At 41.4% G+C, this 19965-nt stretch overlaps 1 protein-coding gene across 10 annotated transcripts in view; it reads left to right on the top strand.

Moving 5' to 3' along the window:
• mef2c (myocyte enhancer factor 2C) overlaps positions 1 to 19965 on the top strand; it is a 210447-nt gene that overhangs the window by 175053 nt on the left and 15429 nt on the right. For all 10 annotated transcript variants that reach the window (XM_033017250.1, XM_033017251.1, XM_033017255.1 and 7 more), the window contains one exon: positions 17448 to 17617. In XM_033017250.1, coding sequence (XP_032873141.1) covers positions 17448 to 17617 — 170 coding nt within the window. The remainder of the gene's footprint in view (positions 1 to 17447; positions 17618 to 19965) is intronic.

Here is a 19965-nt window from a genome sequence, read left to right as displayed (position 1 = left end):
GGAGAGGGAACTGAGGTAGCAATTTATTCAAGTTGATGTTATATCTTGTGACAGCAAAACTGGAGAACATTAATCTGTTCCATTCACACACAGGGAATAGGTTAGTCTCTTTGGTTTGCTTATTTTCCAGATTAAGTTCTGTATTCTAATTCAAAAGAAAAATTGGTCATGAAAATCAAAATTACTGCAGATGCTGGAATATTAAAATAAAAATGGAAAATGCTGGAAACACACAGCAGATCAAACAGATTTTTTTTTTTAATAAGGTTCTTTCAATCTCACCCAGATCTGATGAAGTGCCTCTAACATGAAATATTAACACTGTTTCTTGCTCCAGAGATGCTATCTGGCCAGCTGATTTTATATTTGCATTAAAATCCAATGTATTTTCTGAACTTTTGTCTAGGGTGAGCATTGTGATGGGGTTCAGGCTGCAGACTGGACAAAGGGTTTTAAAACTGATTTAGCTGGAAGGTATCGATTTAATGAAAACAAGTTTATCTGGTAGCAGAATGATGCACTGAGTTGTCAGGAAATAATTGCAAGCTATTTTTCAATAAACTTAAATAATGCGATTAAGAAGGCAGTAACGGAGTGCTACACGTGGGGTCTCCAGCTTGGAAAGGAGTGACAGTGGGTTGCTTGGGCATCTGTATCTTGTTTTATTAAACATGCATTGAATGTACAAGATCCAAGCAGCGTATTGTTTAGATATGAATAACTTCTTCGACAGTTCCTCAAGAATAAGGATGACTTTCCTCCCCTCTGATCTTATGGGTTCAGAGGTGGTTGATGCCAACAAGGGTGCCACAGACTCTTCTACAGATGAGGGAGTAGGTACTTAACAATGATGGGTGTGGGGTTTGTGAGTGGGTCTGTTCCTTCTGCCACTTACAGTGACTCAAGGTTCCCAATACCTACCTGCGTGCTCCTTCACTTAGTGCAGTCTAGGACTCAGTGGAGGTTTCACATTTCTTTAAGGAGGTTCTTTTGCAGGTCGTAAGCTCATTGATTTCAATTAAATTTGTGGCAGTGGGGAAGGTTGGCACAGAAGACATTGGGTAGGCCAGCCGGCATCACGTTTGAATGTGGAGTGAAATCAGGGATGGAGGCTTACATGGGACGACAGATGGCACAATGGGCTAAGTGTTCGGCTGGCGACCGGAAGGTAGCCGGTTTGAATCCCGCTTGGAGTGCATACTGTCGTTGTGTCCTTGGGCAAGACACTTCACCCACCTTTGCCTGTGTGTGAATGTGTGTGAGTGATTGGTGGTGGTCGGAGGGGCCGTAGGCGCAGATTGGCAGCCACGCTTCCGTCAGTCTGCCCCAGGACAGCTGTGGCTACAGAAGTATCTTACCACCACCGAGTGTGACTGATGAGTGAATGAATAATGCGATGTAAAGTGCCTTGAGTATTAGAAAGGCGCTATATAAATCCCATCCATTATTATTATTATTACATCAAACTAGAGCTACAGGAGGAATCTCCACTTACCTGCAGTTTTGTGCTGTAGGCTTCAGGTTGTGTTGTGCCGAGAATGTCCAAGGATTGGTATCTCAAGCGCAGCATGGACCTTGTTTGCCTGGAATTTACCTAAAAGAATGTTGAGAAAGGAATGATGCCAACCTGTGTAGCCTTGACTTGGAAATGGAATCGCGATTGAAATCGCAAGTTTACAGGATGATAGGAAGCGCTTGTCAAACTTCACTGTTGCTCAACTTGGAAGTAGTCACAAGCAGTATTTGTTCCAAGTTAAAGAAGGAACTGCAGATGCTGGAATATCGAAGGTACACAAAAATGCTGGAGAAACTCAGCGGGTGCAGCAGCATCTGTGGAGCGAAGGAAATAGGCGACGTTTCGGGCCGAAACCCTTCTTCAGACTGATGGGGGGTGGGGGGGGAGAAGGAAGGAAAAAGGGAGGAGGAGGAGCCCGAGGGCGGGGGGATGGGAGGAGACAGCTCGAGGGTTAAGGAAGGGGAGGAGACAGCAAGGGCTAGCAAAACTGGGAGAATTCAACGTTCATGCCATCCGGACGCAAGCAACCCAGGCGGAATATGAGGTGCTGTTCCTCCAATTTCCGGTGTTGCTCACTCTGGCAATGGAGGAGACCCAGGACAGAGAGGTCGGATTGGGAATGGGAGGGGGAGTGGAAGTGCTGAGCCACCGGGAGTTCAGGTAGGTTATTGCGGACTGAGCGGAGGTGTTCGGCGAAACGATCGCCCAACCTCCGCTTAGTCTCCCCGATGTAAATCAGCTGACATCTAGAGCAGCGGATGCAGTAGATGAGGTTGGAGGAGATACATGTGAACCTTTGTCGCACCTGGAACGACTGCTTGGGTCCTTGAATGGAGTCGAGGGGGGAGGTGAAGGGACAGGTGTTGCATTTCTTGCGGTTTGTGGATTGTGGATGATCAGCCATGATCACGTTGAATGACGGTGCTGGCCCAAAGGGCCGAATGGCCTACTCCTGCACCTATTGTCATCCAGAGGCTATTTTATACACGACCCACCCAACAATGCAATTTCCAATCAACATACATAGAAAAAACAATTGCATATAGTACAACCATAATCTCAACCATAAAGCAGATAGGATGTGTCTATACACTTCTGAATTCATTATGCTACTACCATCAGCAGTTGTATCATCAATGAAGATAAGTGAACCAGTACCTTCAGCAGCCATACATGCCCAGGCCATAACACCCCCACCATCGTGTTTCACAGATGAGGGGGTTTGCTTTGGATCTTGGGCAGTTCCTTCTCTCCTCCATACTTTGTTCTTGCCATCACTCTGATATATGTTAATCTTCATCTCATCTGTCCACAAGACCTTTTTCCAGAACTGTGGTTGCTCTTTTAAATACTTCTTGGTAAACTATACCATCCTATTTTTGCGGCTAACCAGTGGTTTGCATCTTGCAGTGTAGCCTCTGTACCTCTGTTCATGAAGTCTTCTGCGTTGGCTAATCTACACCTGCCTCCTGAAGAATGTTTTTGTCTGGCGGACAGGTGTTTGGAGATTTTTCTTTCTTATAGAGAGAATTCTTCTGTCATCAGCTGTGGAGGCCTTCCATGGCCTGCTAGTCCCTATGCGATTAGTAAGCTCACCAGTGCTCTCTTTCTTCTCCAAACAGTTAATTTTGGTAAGCCTAAGATTTGCCTGATGTCTCTAACAGTCTTATTCTTGTTTCTCAGTCTCATAATGGCTTCTTTGACTTTCATTCGCACACAGGGATACTGAGTTGGATGATCAGCCATGATCATGTTGAATGGCGGTGCAGGCTCGAAAGGCCGAATGGCCTACTCCTGCACCTATTTTCTATGTATCTATGTAACATGGTCCTCATGTTGATAAACAGCAATAAAAGTTTGGAGGAAAGACTAGGTGCTGAGACCGCTATTATACTTGTATTGAGGAGGCATTTGAACACACCTGAGCAATTACAAACACCTGTGAAGCCATGTGTCCCAAACATTATGGTGCCCTGAAATGGGGGGCACTAATTATGAACACAGCTGTAATTTCTACATGGTGAAACCCAAGTGTATAAAAATACCCTTTAATAAAATCTGACAATGTGCACTTTAACCACATGTGATTTTTTTCTATTGCAAATTGTGAGGTTATCCACTTTGGTGGCAAAAACAAGGGGGAAGATTATTATCTCAATGGGGTTAGGTTAGGTAAGGGGGAGGTGCAGCAAGACCTGGGTGTCCTTGTACACCGGTCACTGAAGGTTGCCGTGCAGGTACAGCAGGCAGTGAAGAAAGCTAATGGAATGCTGGCCTTCATAACAAGAGGATTTCAGTATAGGGGTAGATACGTTCTTCTGCAGTTGTATAGGGCTCTGGTGAGACCACATCTGGAGTATTGTGTACAGTTTTGGTCTCCTAATTTAAGGAAGGACATCCTTGTGATTGAGGCAGTGCAGTGTAGGTTCACGAGATTGATCCCTGGGATGGCGGGACTGTCATATGAGGAAAGATTGAAAAGACTAGGCTTGTATTCACTGGAGTTTAGAAGGATGAGGGGAGATCTTATAGAAACATATAAAAATTATAAAGGACTGGTCAAGCTAGATGCAGGAAAAATGTTCCCAAAATTGGGCGAGTCCAGAACCAGGGGACACAAAGGGGGAGGCCTTTTAAGACTGAGGTGAGAAAACTCTTTTTCACCCAGAGAATTGTGAATTTGTGGAATTCCCTGCCACAGAGGGCAGTGGAGGCCAAATCACTGGATGGATTTAAGAGAGAGTTAGATGGAGCTCTAGGGGCTAGTGGAATCAAGGGACATGGGGAGAAGGCAGGCACGGGTTATTGATTGAGGACGATCAGCCATGATCACAATGAATGGCGGTGCTGGCTCGAAGGGCCAAATGGCCTCCTCCTGCACCTATTTTCTATGTTTCTAAATCTCAATTGTGGAGTATAGAGACAAATAAATAAATGACGGGTCTTTGTCCCAAACATTATGGAGGGCAATATAAATGGTGTTCCACCACTTGATCTCTCAAGATTAGAGAGACAAACAATTTTTTTAAAACTATTATAGAATGAAAGTTAAATTCCTTTGAACTTTAAAGTGCCAAAAGTGTTTAATTGTCACCGGCAACAGAACAATTAAACTCTTACTCGCTGCAGCTTTAGAGCCCTATTAATGCAAGAACATAACGATAACCGATAATGCAACACATTATCAGTAATACCAGGTAACCAAACCACAATACTGTAGTACAATCTGAAGTATATAGTGCAATCAAAACAAAGTCCGTAGAGAATTGTCGCTGAGGTGGGGTTGTGGTTCGGGTTGTGCAGTGCGATTCAAGAGCATGATGACTGATGGGGTGAAGCTGTTCTTGTTGAGATGAAAGTCTGACATTGCACAGAAACAAGCCTTTTGGCCCGATTCACCCATGGCAACCAAGATGCCTAACCCTAACAGAGCTTGCGCCTGTTCTTGTGTCCCTCTTACCCTCATCTATCAATGAACTTGTCCAAGTATCTTTTAAAAGTCACAGTTGTATCTGCATATACCATTTCCTCTGGCAGCTCGTACAGTGCATGCACCACTATTTTTGTGGAAAAATGTATCTTCAGGTCCCTTTTAAATCTTTTTCCTCTCACCTTAACCTATACTCTCCTATTTTAGAGAAAAGACTGTAGCTATTCACTTTATGCTCTGTGGAAAAGTGATTCAGCCACTATTACTCAAGGCTTCCAGATACAATAACATCTTTGCAAACCGTTTTTTCACCCTTCCCAATGTAATAACATCCTTTCTTTAGCACCACAATTAGACTGTACTCCAACCACAGTACTTCAAACGTGGCTTTACCAATGCCTGATACAGCTGTATATGACATTGTAACTCTTGTACTCAGTACACTGACTGATGAAGACAAGTGTGCCAAATACTTCCTTCACCACCACATCACCTCCGCTCAGTTCGCACTAACCAACCTGATCTCCCGGTGGCTCAGCACCTCAACTCCCCCTCCCATTCCGAATCCGACCTTTCTGTCCTGGGCCTCCTCCATGGCCAGAGTGAGTCCCACCGCAAATTGGAGGAGCAGCACCTCATATTTCGCTTGGGTAGTCTACAACCCCAGCGGTATGAACTTCTCCAATTTCAGGTAGTTCTTGCTTTCTCCCTCCTTCCCCTCCCCTTGCCAGCTCTCCCACAGCCCACTGCCTCCGCATCTTCCTTTCTTCTTTCCGCCCCCCACCCCCACATCAGTCTGAAGAAGGGTCTCAACCCGAAACGTTGCCTATTTCCTTCGCTTCCATAGATGCTGCCTCACCCGCTGAGTTTCTCCAGCATTTTTGTTTACCTTCGATTTTTCCAGCATCTGCAGTTCTATCTGAAACACAACATTTTATTTGTACAGTAGTAAATGGATTGTTGCAGTAGGTCCCGAGAACACGTGTCTTCTGAACGTTGGCCTAGGCACTCAACGTTCGGAAAGATTCAATAGAATTGTTTTCCTTATTCCCTCTATTAAAATCAGTATCAGATTTTCTAGTCTCTCCACTTAAAGTCATTCTCCTCTGCACCTTTAATAAGGCCTTACTCAAAATTGAAATGATCTTCCAACTGGGAAATAACAATTAATTTGTAATTATCTGTTTTAGGCCTGCAACCAGTGGAGTTCTGCAGGAATCTGTGTTGGGACCTGTTATTTGTGGAATACATAAATGATTTAGATGTAAATGTAGACGGGATGGTTAATAGGTTTGCAGGTGACACCAAGGAAGCTGTCAAAATATACAGTGGGTTATAGATCGTTACAGAAATAGTCGGAGAAATGGCAGATGGATTTTAATCTGAACAACTGTGAGGTGTTGCACTTTCGGAAGCAAAATGTAAGGGGAAAATATGTAGTAATGGCAAGACCCTTAACAACATTGATATACAGAGGTAACGACATCCAAGTCCCTGAAAGGAGCAACACAAATAGAGTGGCAAGGAAGCCATATTGTTTTGCTTGCCCTCGTTATTTGGGGCATTAAGTATAAAAGTGTCAGTAAGTCATGCTGCAACTTTATAGGACTCTGGTTAGGTCTCATTCGGAGATTTGTGTGCAGTTCTGGTCACCCCATTCCAGTAAGGATGTGGAGTCGTTGGCGTGAGTGCCGAGGTGGTTTACCAGCATGCTGTTTAGATTAGAGGGTAGCAACTATAAGGAGAGGCCGGACAGACTTGGATTGTTTTTCCTGGATCGTAGGAGGCTGACAGGAGATTTGATCGAAGTATATAAAATTACGAAAGGCAGAACCTTTTACCCAGGATTGCAATGTCAAGGACTAAGGGGAGAAGGCAGGAGAATGGGGTTAGGAGGGAGAGATAGATCAGCCATGATTGAATGGCAGAGCAGACTTGATGGGCTAAATGGCCTAATTCTGCTCCTATCACTTATGACCTTAGCTATATAGCTATATAGCGATATAGCTATAATGTGAGAGGAGCAAATTGTAAAAGAGATATGCGGAGAGAGTGTTTTTTACACAGAGTCTAGTGGGTGCCTGGAACAACTGCGTGATGGTGATAAAAGTGGATGTAATAGTGACATTTAAGAGGCTTTTAGATAGGCACGTGGCTTTGCAGGGAATGGAGGTCTGCACATCATGTGCAGACAGAGGAAATTAGTTAACTTTGACATCATGTTTGGCACAGACATAGTGGGCCGATGGGCCTGTTCCTGTGCTGTATTGTTCTATATTTATACTATGTGTCACTGTTCAGTGGCACATAAAGCCAAAGATCCTGCAATATAAAATAAAAACATTCATATCAATTTATACCTTCAAAGAGTTAGAAACATAGAAACATAGAAAATAGGTGCAGGAGTTAGGCCATTCGGCCCTTCGAGCCTGCACCGCCATTCAATATGATCATGGCTGATCATCCAACTCAGTATCCTGTACCTGCCTTCTCTCCATACCCCCTGATCCCTTTAGCCACAAGGGCCACATCTAACTCACTCTTAAATATAGCCAATGAACTGGCCTCAACTACCTTCTGTGGCAGAGAGTTCCAGAGATTCACCACTCTCTGTGTGAAAAATGTTTTTCTCATCTCGGTCCTAAAGGATTTCCCCTTTATCCTTAAACTGTGACCCCTTGTCCTGGACTTCCCCAACATCGGGAATAATCTTCCTGCATCTAGCCTGTTAAACCCCTTAAGAATTTTGTAAGTTTCTATAAGATCCCCCCTCAATCTTCTAAATTCTAGCGAGTACAAGCCGAGTCTATCCAGTCTTTCTTCATATTAAAGTCCTGACATCCCAGGAATCAGTCTGGTGAACCTTCTCTGTACTCCCTCTATGGCAAGAATGTCTTTTCTCAGATTTGGAGACCAAAACTGTACGCTGTGTTGTGTCTGAAAAGTGTCTTCATTCCTCTCAATATCTGTAAAATTGCATCAATATCTTTGTTCCTATCCTTTACTAAATCTGAATGTTTCATTGTTAAATGCATTTTTTGATTGTAAGGACAAGGAACCGTCAAACCCCTAGATCTTTGCCTTGGTCATTCTGGACATCTGGGATACACTCAGGTCTGACGTAGTGTGTGTCCCCTTCATTCCTAGTCCTCCCAAGTCATATAGATGTGTCTGGACTCTAAATAAGCCACACTACAGTTGGTTCTCTGCACATACAGTTAATCCAACATCTGTTAGGTTTTTTTTAAGAATAAATCTGTACTCCGAAAGGCTTATTTGTGTCACATTGGTCATATTGATCCTATTGAGGAACTAGGGCAAACAGACTTGGATTTAAAAAAAATAGCCAACAGAATTTCAACTATACTGTTCCTTTCGAGGCAAAAAATAATGCTATCAAAAATATTAACAAGAAATTCCTTTTAACACTTTTTTAATATGGATATATTACTGTTACTTTTACTTAATTGAATTCTTCGTTTATTGCTGTGTGGTCTGAGATCTTTGTTTCCTTTATGCAAAGTTGCAAACTATATATTTGTGTAGACCACACCCTGTATATCTTGATTAATATTTTACACATAATGTCTTTTTTAATCACCATAAACTTCAAGTCTACTAATTTATATTGAAGTGAAATTCATTCTTGTCATTCATTGCATTTATAACCATAAATACGGTTCTTTGGTTTCGACTAAATTCAGTACTCTATACTTTGCCCAAACGGCATTTTTAAATTAGTAGCCAACTGCAGTATATAGGATGTATAATGCCTGTGATCTTTGTGCAACTAAGAATCTAAGAATGAGGGAGTAGTTGAAACTCAATGTCTTACTAAATAGTTTTCCTCAATATAGAGATTTTCTTTGTACAACCATAGACTTTTGAAGCAAACTGTATAACTTCTGCTAAAGCACCACTTCAATTTTTCTGCAGTACCCAATCAAGGATTTGCTGTCCATCTTGTGTTTGCGATTCTTTTGTTTCACTTCAGTTTTTCTCCGCCAGTTTTCTTTTGCTGATGGGTTCAATTCCTTACTGGAATAGGGTTCCCACTGGTGCCACTTTATCTTGCTATTTCAACCAACTACTCATCATCTGTCATATATGAGGCTTGACAGACTGTCTTTAGCAGGCTATTCAATCATACATCACAGCCAAATCTCATGCTGTCACTCTGTGACTGTGTTCACCCTGGTTCCAATCATTCTCAAATGTGTACAGACACACATAAATTGTGAATAGAAAGAACCTTCACTTTTTTTTCCTTTACTAACTTAGGAACTGCAATGTCAATGAAAGGGCTGAACCTTAGATGTTACAGTCATTGTGGGCTGAAGGGCCTGTCCTTTGATGTACTGTTCTATATTCTATGTTAATACTGATTACTTTTCCAGTTTAGCTCCATTTTAAATTGGATCCATTGGGAAACCAGCATGTCGGTTTCAGTTTAGTTTATTGTCACGTGTACCAAGGTACATTGCAAAGCTTTTGTTGCGAGCCTACTTCCGAAATAAGACCAAGAAAGATGAGAAAAATTCATCATGTCAGGCTGCATGTTGAAGAAAGAAAAATACTAATTTAACGTTGCTGTTCTGAGACAAATTAAAAGTCAATTATCTGATATTGTTCACTTCAATGTTGAGTCCTGAAGGGCTTGGGATTTCTCCATCTACAGACGGTGTCTGATCTGTTGTTTCCAGTAACTGCTGCAATCGATTATCTCACCATTCCAGTATTTTTCCACCATCTATTTCCATGTATCTGCTCCTCTCTCTCTCCCCCTCTCCCTCTCTCTCCCTCCCTCTCCCTCTCCCCCTCTCCCCCTCTCTCTCTCCCCCTGAGTGTGTGTATCTCTCTCCCCTGTATCTCTCTCTCATATTATTCTTTCATTCAGTTTTTCCTATCCGATTCCCTTTGTTTTCACCTCCCTGCAATTTAAAGCAAGCTGGCTTTCCAACTAGGTCGACTTGAAACGTCAACATTTAGAGAGGCTGCCTGAACTGCTGATTATTTCCAGCTTTTTAGTTTTTATTTCAGATTTCCAACATCTGCAGCATTTGATTACTGATTTTAATTCAAAATTGACACATTGCGCTCTCCTTCTGGCAGTTCCAGCAACAATTGTTGAAGGAAGGCCTTAAGTTTCCATCTGTCATGTTGTTTGTTCAGACAAAGTAATCTAAGTCAACTATTTGGCAGTGGTAATGAATGGACTTATTGGTTTAGTTTAGAGATACAGCGTGGAAACAGGCCCTTCAGCCCACTGAGTCCGCACCGACTATCGATCCCCACACATTAACACTCTCCTACACGCACTAGGGACAATTTACACACACACCAAGCCAATTAACCATAACCATATAACCATATAACAATTACAGCATGGAAACAGGCCAACTCGGCCCTACAAGTCCATGCCGAACAATTATTTTCCCTTAGTCCCACCTGCCTGCACTCATACCATAACCCTCCATTCCCTTCTCATCCATATGCCTATCCAATTTATTTTTAAATGATACCAACGAACCTGCCTCCACCATATCCACTGGAAGCTCATTCCACACCACTACCACTCTCTGAGTAAAGAAGTTCCCCCTCATGTTACCCCTAAACTTCTGTCCCTTAATTCTGAAGTCATGTCCTCTTGTTTGAATCTTCCCTATTCTCAAAGGGAAAAGCTTGTCCACATCAACTCTGTCTATACATCTCATCATTTTAAAGACCTCTATCAAGTCCCCCCTTAACCTTCTGCGCTCCAGAGAATAAAGACCTAACTTATTCAACCTTTCTCTGTAACTTAGTTGTTGAAACCCAGGCAACATTCTAGTAAATCTCCTCTGTACTCTCTCTATTTTGTTGACATCCTTCCTATAATTGGGCGACCAAAATTGTACACCATACTCCAGATTTGGTCTCACCAATGCCTTGTACAATTTTAACATTACATCCCAGCTTCTATACTCAATGCTCTGATTTATAAAGGCTAGCATACCAAAAGCTTTCTTTACCACCCTATCTACATGAGATTCCACCTTCAAGGAACTATGCACGGTTATTCCCAGATCCCTCTGTTCAACTGTATTCTTCAATTCCCTACCATTTATCATGTACGTCCTATTTTGATTTGTCCTGCCAAGGTGTAACACCTCACATTTATCAGCATTAAACTCCATCTGCCATCTTTCAGCCCATTTTTCCAAATGGCCTAAATCACTCTGTAGACTTTGGAAATCCTCTTCATTATCGACAACACCCCCTATCTTGGTATCATCTGCATACTTACTAATCCAATTTACCACACCTTCATCCAGATCATTGATGTACATGACAAACAACAAAGGACCCAACACAGATCCCTGAGGCACCCCACTAGTCACCTGCCTCCAACCCGACAAACAGCCATCCACCATTACCCTCTGGCGTCCCCCTTCAGCCACTGTTGAATCCATCTTGCTACTCCTGCATTTATACCCAACAGTTGAACCTTCTTAACCAACCTTCCATGAGGAACCTTGTCAAAGGCCTTACTAAAGTCCATATAGACAACATCCACTGCTTTACCCGTGTCAATTTCCCTAGTAACCTCTTCAAAAAATTCAAGAAGATTAGTCAAACATGACCTTCCAGGCACAAATCCATGTTGACTGTTCCTAATCAGACCCTGTTTATCCAGATGCTTATATATATTATCTCTAAGTATCTTTTCCATTAATTTGCCCACCACTGAAGTCAAACTAACAGGTCTATAATTGCTAGGTTTACTCTTAGAACCCTTTTTAAACAATGGAACAACATGCGCAGTACGCCAATCCTCGGGGACGATTCCCGTTTCTAATGACATTTGAAATATTTCTGTCATAGCCCCGGCTATTTCTACACTAACTTCCCTCAATGTCCTAGGGAATATCCTGTCAGGACCTGGAGACTTATCCACTTTTATATTTTTCAAAAGTGTCAGTACTTCTTTTACTTTTAAACTCATAGTATCCATAGCTACTCTACTAGTTTCCCTTACCTCACATAATTCAATATCCTTCTCCTTGGTGAATACCGAAGAAAAGAAATTGTTCAATATCTCCCCATCTCTTTTGGCTCTGCAGATAGCTGTCCAGTCTGTCTCTCCAATGGACCAACTTTATCCCTCGTTATCCTTTTGCTATTAATATAGCTGTAGAATTTACTTTCACCTTACTTGCCAAAGCAACCTCATATCTTCTTTTAGCTTTTCTAAATTCTTTCTTAAGATTCTTTTTACATTCCTTATACTCCTCAAGCACCTCATTTACTTCATGCTGCCTATAATTATTGTAGATCTCCCTCTTTTTCCGAACAAGATGTCCAATTTCCCTTGAAAACCAGGGCTCTTTCCAATTTTTACTGTTTCCTTTCAACCGAACAGGAACATAAAGATTCTGTACTCTTAAAATTTCCCCTTTAAATGTCCTCCATTTCTCTTCTACATCCTTCCCATAAAACAAAAACCTACATATCTGTACGTCTTTGGAATGTGGGAGGAATCCGAAGATCTCAGTGAAAATCCAGACGGTCACGGAGAGAACGTACAAACTCTGTACAGACAGCACCCGTAGTTACGATCGAACACGGGTCTCCGGCGCTGTAAGGCAGTAACTCTACCGCTACCGTGGCCACCTGTAGTGATTTCATAGTGAGATTCATTTGCAGTTATTTCACATCAGAGATTCTGCATTCGCAACTTATCTTCACAACATATTTTCTTCCAAAGTTTCATAGCTAACTGACATTATAATCAATCTTCAAATATTAAAATCTTGTGTTAAATTGTTAAATTCAATGTGAAATGGTTAAATCAAAAATAAATTCAATGTTAAAATCTAGTAGTAAACTGAAAAACAAGATTCATTAACATTGTGTAGGAAATGCATCTTTGAGCTATAATTGTGTAAAATTGTGCTGCTCATCTTGTAATATATTAGCCGGAAGTATATCTAGTTTGGATATATAATTTTTACCCTTTATAATGGGTAATGAATCACAAACTCTGCTCATAGATGCATCACGAGATAGTAATTTTCATGAGCAATCATAATTTCAGACTGGTTGAGGAGGAAAATATAAAACTCTGTTAAAAGCTTTGGAACGCGCTCTGTTCCTTGGCCTAACTGGATAGTCTGCTTCGTGGATTATAATGAGGAGTGGCACCAGCCCTCAAACCAAGTTAAAGGATGCGGTTTGCAGAGTTGGTATTATGCAAAACCAAAAAAAAAGATTATTTGTAAACAACCACATGCATGCATTTTTCATTTATTTTCTTTTAATTTTAATTTGCAGGAATTATGTTCTTTCTGAATAATGTTACGTTAAGACTGAATGGTCTCCAATTGTGCAGAACGCAGAAATATTCATTTAATAAATGTTGGAGTTGTAATAAAATGATTCCTGAAAGTGCAGAAGGAAACTTTGTATGCAAAGTCACATTAGTTGGTGTCTTTATATGTCCGGTTAATATATTTTTTAGAATAGTTCGAGTGAGATACTATTTGGGCAGAAAAAAAGGCAACTGAGTCAGTCACACCAGGTGTATTTCACACTGCTGCACTGAGGGTTCACCTAATCAGCATAATGTAAGATCACAGCTATCATCTTAGCTAACATTATGTATGTGTATTGAAGCTGAGACAACTAGAACTATGTGTAGCTGGGGGGTGAAGATAGAGGAGAGGACTGTGTGCCTGTTGTGCCTCATGGTATTATTATGATTTGCAAAGGACTGTCTAATTGGTGTGTAAGAAGGAACTGCAGATTCTGGTTTAAACTGAAGATAGAAACAAAAAGCTGGAGTAACTCAGCGGGACAGGCAGCATCTCTGGAGAGAAGGAATGGGTGTACTAGTCAAAGAGTCAAACATCGTGGAAACAGGCCCTTCAGCTCAACTTGCCCTAACTGTTCAACATGCCCCGTCTACACTAGTCCCACCTGCCAGCGTTCGGCCCATATCCCTCTAAACCTATCCCATCCATGTACCTGTACAAATGTTTCTAAAATGTTGTGATAGTACCTGGCTGAACTATCTATCCGACAGCTCGCTCTATACACCCACCACGCTTGCTCCTCAGATTCCTATTAAATCTTTCCCCTCTCACCTTAACTCGTGTCCACTAGTTCTTGATTCACCTACTCTGGGTAAAATACTGTGCATTTACCCAATCTATTTCTCTCATTATGTTATACACCCCTATAAGATCACCCCTCATCCTCCTGCACTCCAAGGAATAACGCCCTCGCCTGCTCAACCTCTCCCTACAGCTCGGGCCTTCAAGTCCTGGCAACTTCCAGCAAATCTTCTCTGCACCCTTTCCAGCTTAACAGCATCTAAAACAACTGCTCTAAAATTAGTATCTGTTTCAAAATTAGAATCTGTCATTTTTAAACCATTCTTGCAAAAGTGCCCTCAATTGTCATTCCAGATAGCAAACAACTTCTGTGTGTCATTTATATGGAGGGGAATGCATTACAATATACACAAGGATGTTCCTGTTCATAAGTGATAGGAGCAGATATAGGCCATTCGGCCCATCAAGTCACTCCACCATTCAATCATAGCTGATCCATCTCTCCCTCCTAACCCCATTATCCTGCCATCTCCCTATAACCCCTGACACCTGTACAAATCCAGAACCTATCTATCTCTGCCTTAAAAATATCCATTGACTTGGCCTCCACAGCCTTCTGTGGCAAATAATTCTACAGATTCACTACCCTTTAACTCCTCACCTCCTTCCTAAAGGAACATCCTTTAATTCTGAGGCTATGACCTCTGGTCCTAGACTCTCCCACTAGTGGAAACATCTTCTCCACATCCACTCTATCCAGGCCTGTTGAGATTGGGAATGTGATAACTAATATCAATTCTACCTTAGATGTTACTGGACTAACAAAGTTCATCTTGTTTATTTTGGCATCATGTTTGGCACAGTCGCGTGGGCTGAGGGGCCTAGCAACACAACATTCTATGGCCTTCCAATGTTCAGCATACATTAAGTTATCATACTGTATCTTTTCAGTCCATATGACAATTTAAGTTGACTGCATAATCCAGAGAAAATACTTCATTAACTAACAAAGCCCTTGGTCTCATTTTTTTCCAATGCACTTTTTCTACTTTGTTGAAAATAAACATAGTTCCCCAAGTCCTTCCTCATACCATGAGCTGCTCTCTGAATTATCCCGATAAGTTAGTACCATATGCTTTGTTTCTCTCTGAAATAATTGTCATGATCAGGACCTGAACTTTTACTCAATACACAGTCTAAACTGTGCCTCGTGCAAATTAATAATTTCATCTGTGCAGTCCTACTCATCGCCCCTCTTCAAGAAACTCGAATTGTTATTTTGTCGAAACAGGAACTGCAGATGGTGGTTTACAAAAAAAGACGCAAAGTGCTGGATTAACTCAGTGAGTCAGGCAACATCTCTGGAGAACATGGATAGATGACAAAGGTCCTGATCCATGTTCACCGGAGATGCTGCCTGATCTGCTGAGTTACTGCAGCAAGTTCTGTCTTTTTGTTTCAAATGTCATTTCCCTTTCTATGACTTCAGTCCTTTTCACTTTCAGGGAATTATATATTCAAACCGGCACGTTTTTATATTCATCTCATTTCCTTCAGCTTACTTTCAGGGAATGTATACCCATACAAATCTTTTTTTTTTAACCATCAACTTGTCCATAATGAACCTCCACCATTGCCCACCTCACCATTTGTGGCATCTTTGTGCTTTTGAAGTGAATGAACAGTCTTGAGAGTCCTTTCAAAAGGGACTAATGAAGTTCCAAACTGGCCAAGTTTGGGTTTTTGAAAAACTTTTGTCGAATTAGGTAAATTGATCATGTTTTTACTTGAATCTAAACCAACACATCCAAACACAGAGAGTGGTGAATCTGTGGAATTCTCTGCCACAGAGGCCAGTTCATTGGCTATATTTAAGAGGGAGTTAGATGTGGCCCTTGTGGCTAAAGGTGATCAGGGGAGATGTGGAAACATCCTTTCCACATCCACTCTATGCCTTTCATTATTCTGGAGAGAAGGCAGGTACAGAATACTGAGTTGGATGATCAGCCATGATCATATTGAATGGTGGTGCAGGCTCGAAGGGCCGAATGGTCTGCTCCTGCACCTATTTTCTATGTTTCTATGTAAGTGCAGTGGATTGTTTGATATGGTCGTTCTTTCTGTAGTCCTCGTTGATATTCAACCAAATAACTACAAAATACAAATCCAGTTTTTAGGTTTTAGATGGATTTCTGCGTTTTTCTTTCATGTTGATCATGTGGTATAGTTGCTGCTTTCACACCTTACTGATGTACTTTATCAAGCCAGCTAATCCAGCAGAGATCATTGAGATCACTTCCTTTCATGGATCTAGCTTACTATTAATAAAGCAGCTACTAGCTTTGAGGTTAAGGGCTCCAGAAGGTAGAACGGTGCAGAGGTGTTGCACAACTAGTAGAAATAATCATTAATGTGCCTATTTTTCCACTTCAGGTTGATGAATTAATTCCATCCCCCTTGTACAGTTGGCTGTAATTTGTCCACATTACTTGCTCTGGAAGCCTTTATTGGTCCTTGTTTCAATTTAACTATTCACATTCAAAAATGAGCAACTTGGTTAACTCACTTTAATTACAAAGGCAAATTCATGGGAAGGTGGTCATTAATTGGTTCTTGGTTCTTGGCTTCTTGGTCCTCCAAAATATTCCAAATGGAATTTAAACTGGAGGTGGTGAAGGGAGGGCTTAAGCCAGAAATGGTTAATGGGAAGAAAGAGCTACTTTAAATTTAGTTGCATCTGGTTGGGTAACCATAGTTGGGTGGAGATTATTCCATGCTTTAATTGTACGTGGGAAGAACAAATTGCTGTATACATCTGTCTTTGTAGCTGGGATCACAAATTGGATCGAATGCCCTCGTTTTGTTTCTGTTTTGTGAGTAAAACCATAAATAACTGTTCTGGTATTACAAATTGTGTTCCGATCTGAATTATACAGAGAGAAGAATGCAATTTCATTGGTATATCCCATTGAAATTTTTCCATAAAGCATTCCAAAGTTTTAGAAATTGTAGAAATTGTCGAACTTGTAGAAATGCAGAAAAGTCATGGTGTGTATGTGGTTATTAATATTGATGTACATATTTCTTGCATTTCTCCAATTATATATCAGATACTACAAAGGTAGACAAAAATGCTTGGAGAAACTCAGCGGGTGCAGCAGCATCTATGGAGCGAAGGAAATAGGCAAACTTTTGGGCCGACACCCTTCTTCCTGCCTTCTCCCTATAGCCCTTGACACCCGTTCTAATCAAGAATTTGTCTATCTTTGCCTTAAAAATATCCACTGACTTGGCCTCCACAGCCCACTGTAGCAATGAGTTCTTCAGATATATTAGACACTAATATTTCATTTGGGTTTTTTTTTTTTTTTTGTACACTGAATATCTGTTTGGTTTTATGCAACAGGAAATGGGTATGGAAATCCCCGCAATTCGCCAGGTCTGCTGGTCTCACCTGGCAGCATGAACAAGAACATGCAAACCAAGTCGCCCCCTCCTATGAATTTGGGAATGAACAACCGAAAACCTGACCTCAGGGTTCTCATCCCACCTGGTTCAAAGAATATGCCATCTGTGGTAAGTAAGAAAGTTTTCCTGGAACCTACTGTGTAGGCTTAAAACAGAACAATCCTGCAGTCTTTCATTAAGTTGAGAGGAGTTTGTTGCATTCTTCTGCCATTTGGTTTAGGCTGGTGTGGGTTTGAACCACACTACTTGAAAGGCTAGTGGAGGCAGTAAATTGTACCAGGGCTTAAACTTTCGCCATCATTGTTGGTCCCAAACGTGGCAATTCTTGAGGTCCAATATATTGGACCCAACGTGAGGTCCAATATATGATTCTACCCAGTTCACAAGTCATAGGAGTAGAATTAGGTCATTCAGCCCATCGAGTCCACTCGGCCATTCAATCATAGCTGATCTCAGCCTCCTAATCCCATTTTCCTGCCTTCTCCCTATAGCCCTTGACACCCGTTCTAATCAAGAATTTGTCCATCTCTGCCTTAAAAATATCCACTGACTTGGCCTCCACAGCCCTCAGTAGCAATGAGTTCCACAGATTAACTACCCTCTGACTAAAGAAGTTCCTCCTCACCTCCTTTCTAAAAAGAAGTTGCTCCTCACCTCCCTTTAATTCTGAGGCTGTGACCTCTGGTCCTGGACTCTCCCACCAGTGGAAACATCCTTTCCACATCCACTCTATACCTTTCATTATTCTGTAAATTTCAATGAGGTCCCCCTCAACCTACTAAACCTCAGCGAGTAGAGGCCCAGTGCTGTCAAATGCGTGTCATATGCTAACATTCATTCCTGGAATCATTCTTTAAACCTCCTCTGCTTGTATGGAACCTCCAGTTGTATGCAAAACTAAGCATCTCACTCTACCTGGGTACATGTGACAATAAAGTATTGATGGATCATTGAGTGATCTGCAAAATCGTGGGATAAATAGGATTTGGATAGATATCTAGTTATTCGACCAATGGAAACAACGTCAGCCAGGTGGTGACTTTATGTGCCTCATATTTACATTTCCCAGAACTCTAGGATTTATGTAACTGTCTTTGCTTGTTTTGTTTAAGAGAGGAAAATTTATATCCCATTAGCGTTAATGCCAATGTTAAGAGCTGATTGCTATTTGATGATGTATAATAAATCTACTTAAAGGCAATAAAAAAATTATTGCATCAATATTTAAATTCGCTTGTTGAAATCTTCCAATAGAATTGAATAGCAAAGGCGGATTATAGTCAATTAGTGTTATCAACCAGGGGTGATTTTTTTAAACAAATAGAATCCCTGTATTGCCCTATGTCAAACACCAGGCTCTGTGCATGTCTTATAAGACCCCAGATAGGTTACAAATGTGACCATTATATACACGGATGGATGGTATATGGAGAGAAATTGTAAAAAGAGAAAGGCAAAATGCTAAATTAATTATTGCAGTCTAGTCTACATATTGTATTGGGCTCTGGTGAGACCACATCTGGAGTATTGTGTACAGTTTTGGTCTCCTAATTTGAGGAAGGCATCCTTGTGATTGAGGCAGTGCAGCGTAGGTTCACGAGATTGATCCCTGGGATTGCGGGACTGTCATATGAGGAAAGATTGAAAAGACTAGCCTTGTATTCACCGGAGTTTAGAAGGATGAGGGGGGAATCTTATAGAAACATATAAAATTATAAAAGGACTGGACAAGCTAGAGGCAGGAAAAATGTTCCCAATGTTGGGCGAGTCCAGAACCAGGGGCCACACTTAGAATAAAGGGGAGGCCATTTAAGACTGAGGTGAGAAAAAACGTTTTCACCCAGAGAGTTGTGAATTTGTGGAATTCCCTGCCACAGAGGGCAGTGGAGGCCAAGTCACTGGATGGATTTAAGAGAGAGTTAGATAGAGCTCTAGGGACTAGTGGAGTCAAGGGATATTGTACGGGTTATTGATAGGGGATGATCAGCCATGATTACAATGAATGGTGGTGCTGACTCGAAGGGCCGAATGGCCTCCTCCTGCACCTATTTTCTATGTTTCTATGTAATATACAGTCCAGTCGACATATAGTTTGAAGCTACAACCAAATATTATTCAAGGACACGTGTGAATTTTGTGGCCCCTACCCTCCCCATTTATCTCTGGTCACCTCATTGCTTCTCAGGTCAAGACTATTTTTGAAACTCTTAGATCAGTTCTTCCATACACCAATCTCCTATGAATATGTCCCTAACTTGCACAATCGTCAAGCCTATTTTTCTATGTTCAAAAGGAATTAAAAGTGATTCTGAATGCAAACAGTTGCTTTCACTGAAATAATCATCTCTAGGTTTCATTGATGACGTGCTGAAGTAACTCGGCAGATCGGGCAGCATCTTTGGATAAAAAAGATGGGTGACGTTTTGGGTTGGGTCCTTTCTTCAGACCAAACTTGA

This window comes from Amblyraja radiata, chromosome 3 (assembly GCF_010909765.2).
Source record: "Amblyraja radiata isolate CabotCenter1 chromosome 3, sAmbRad1.1.pri, whole genome shotgun sequence".
NCBI classification, from domain to species: Eukaryota; Metazoa; Chordata; class Chondrichthyes; order Rajiformes; family Rajidae; genus Amblyraja; species Amblyraja radiata.
This window is presented reverse-complemented; position numbering and strand designations above follow the sequence as displayed.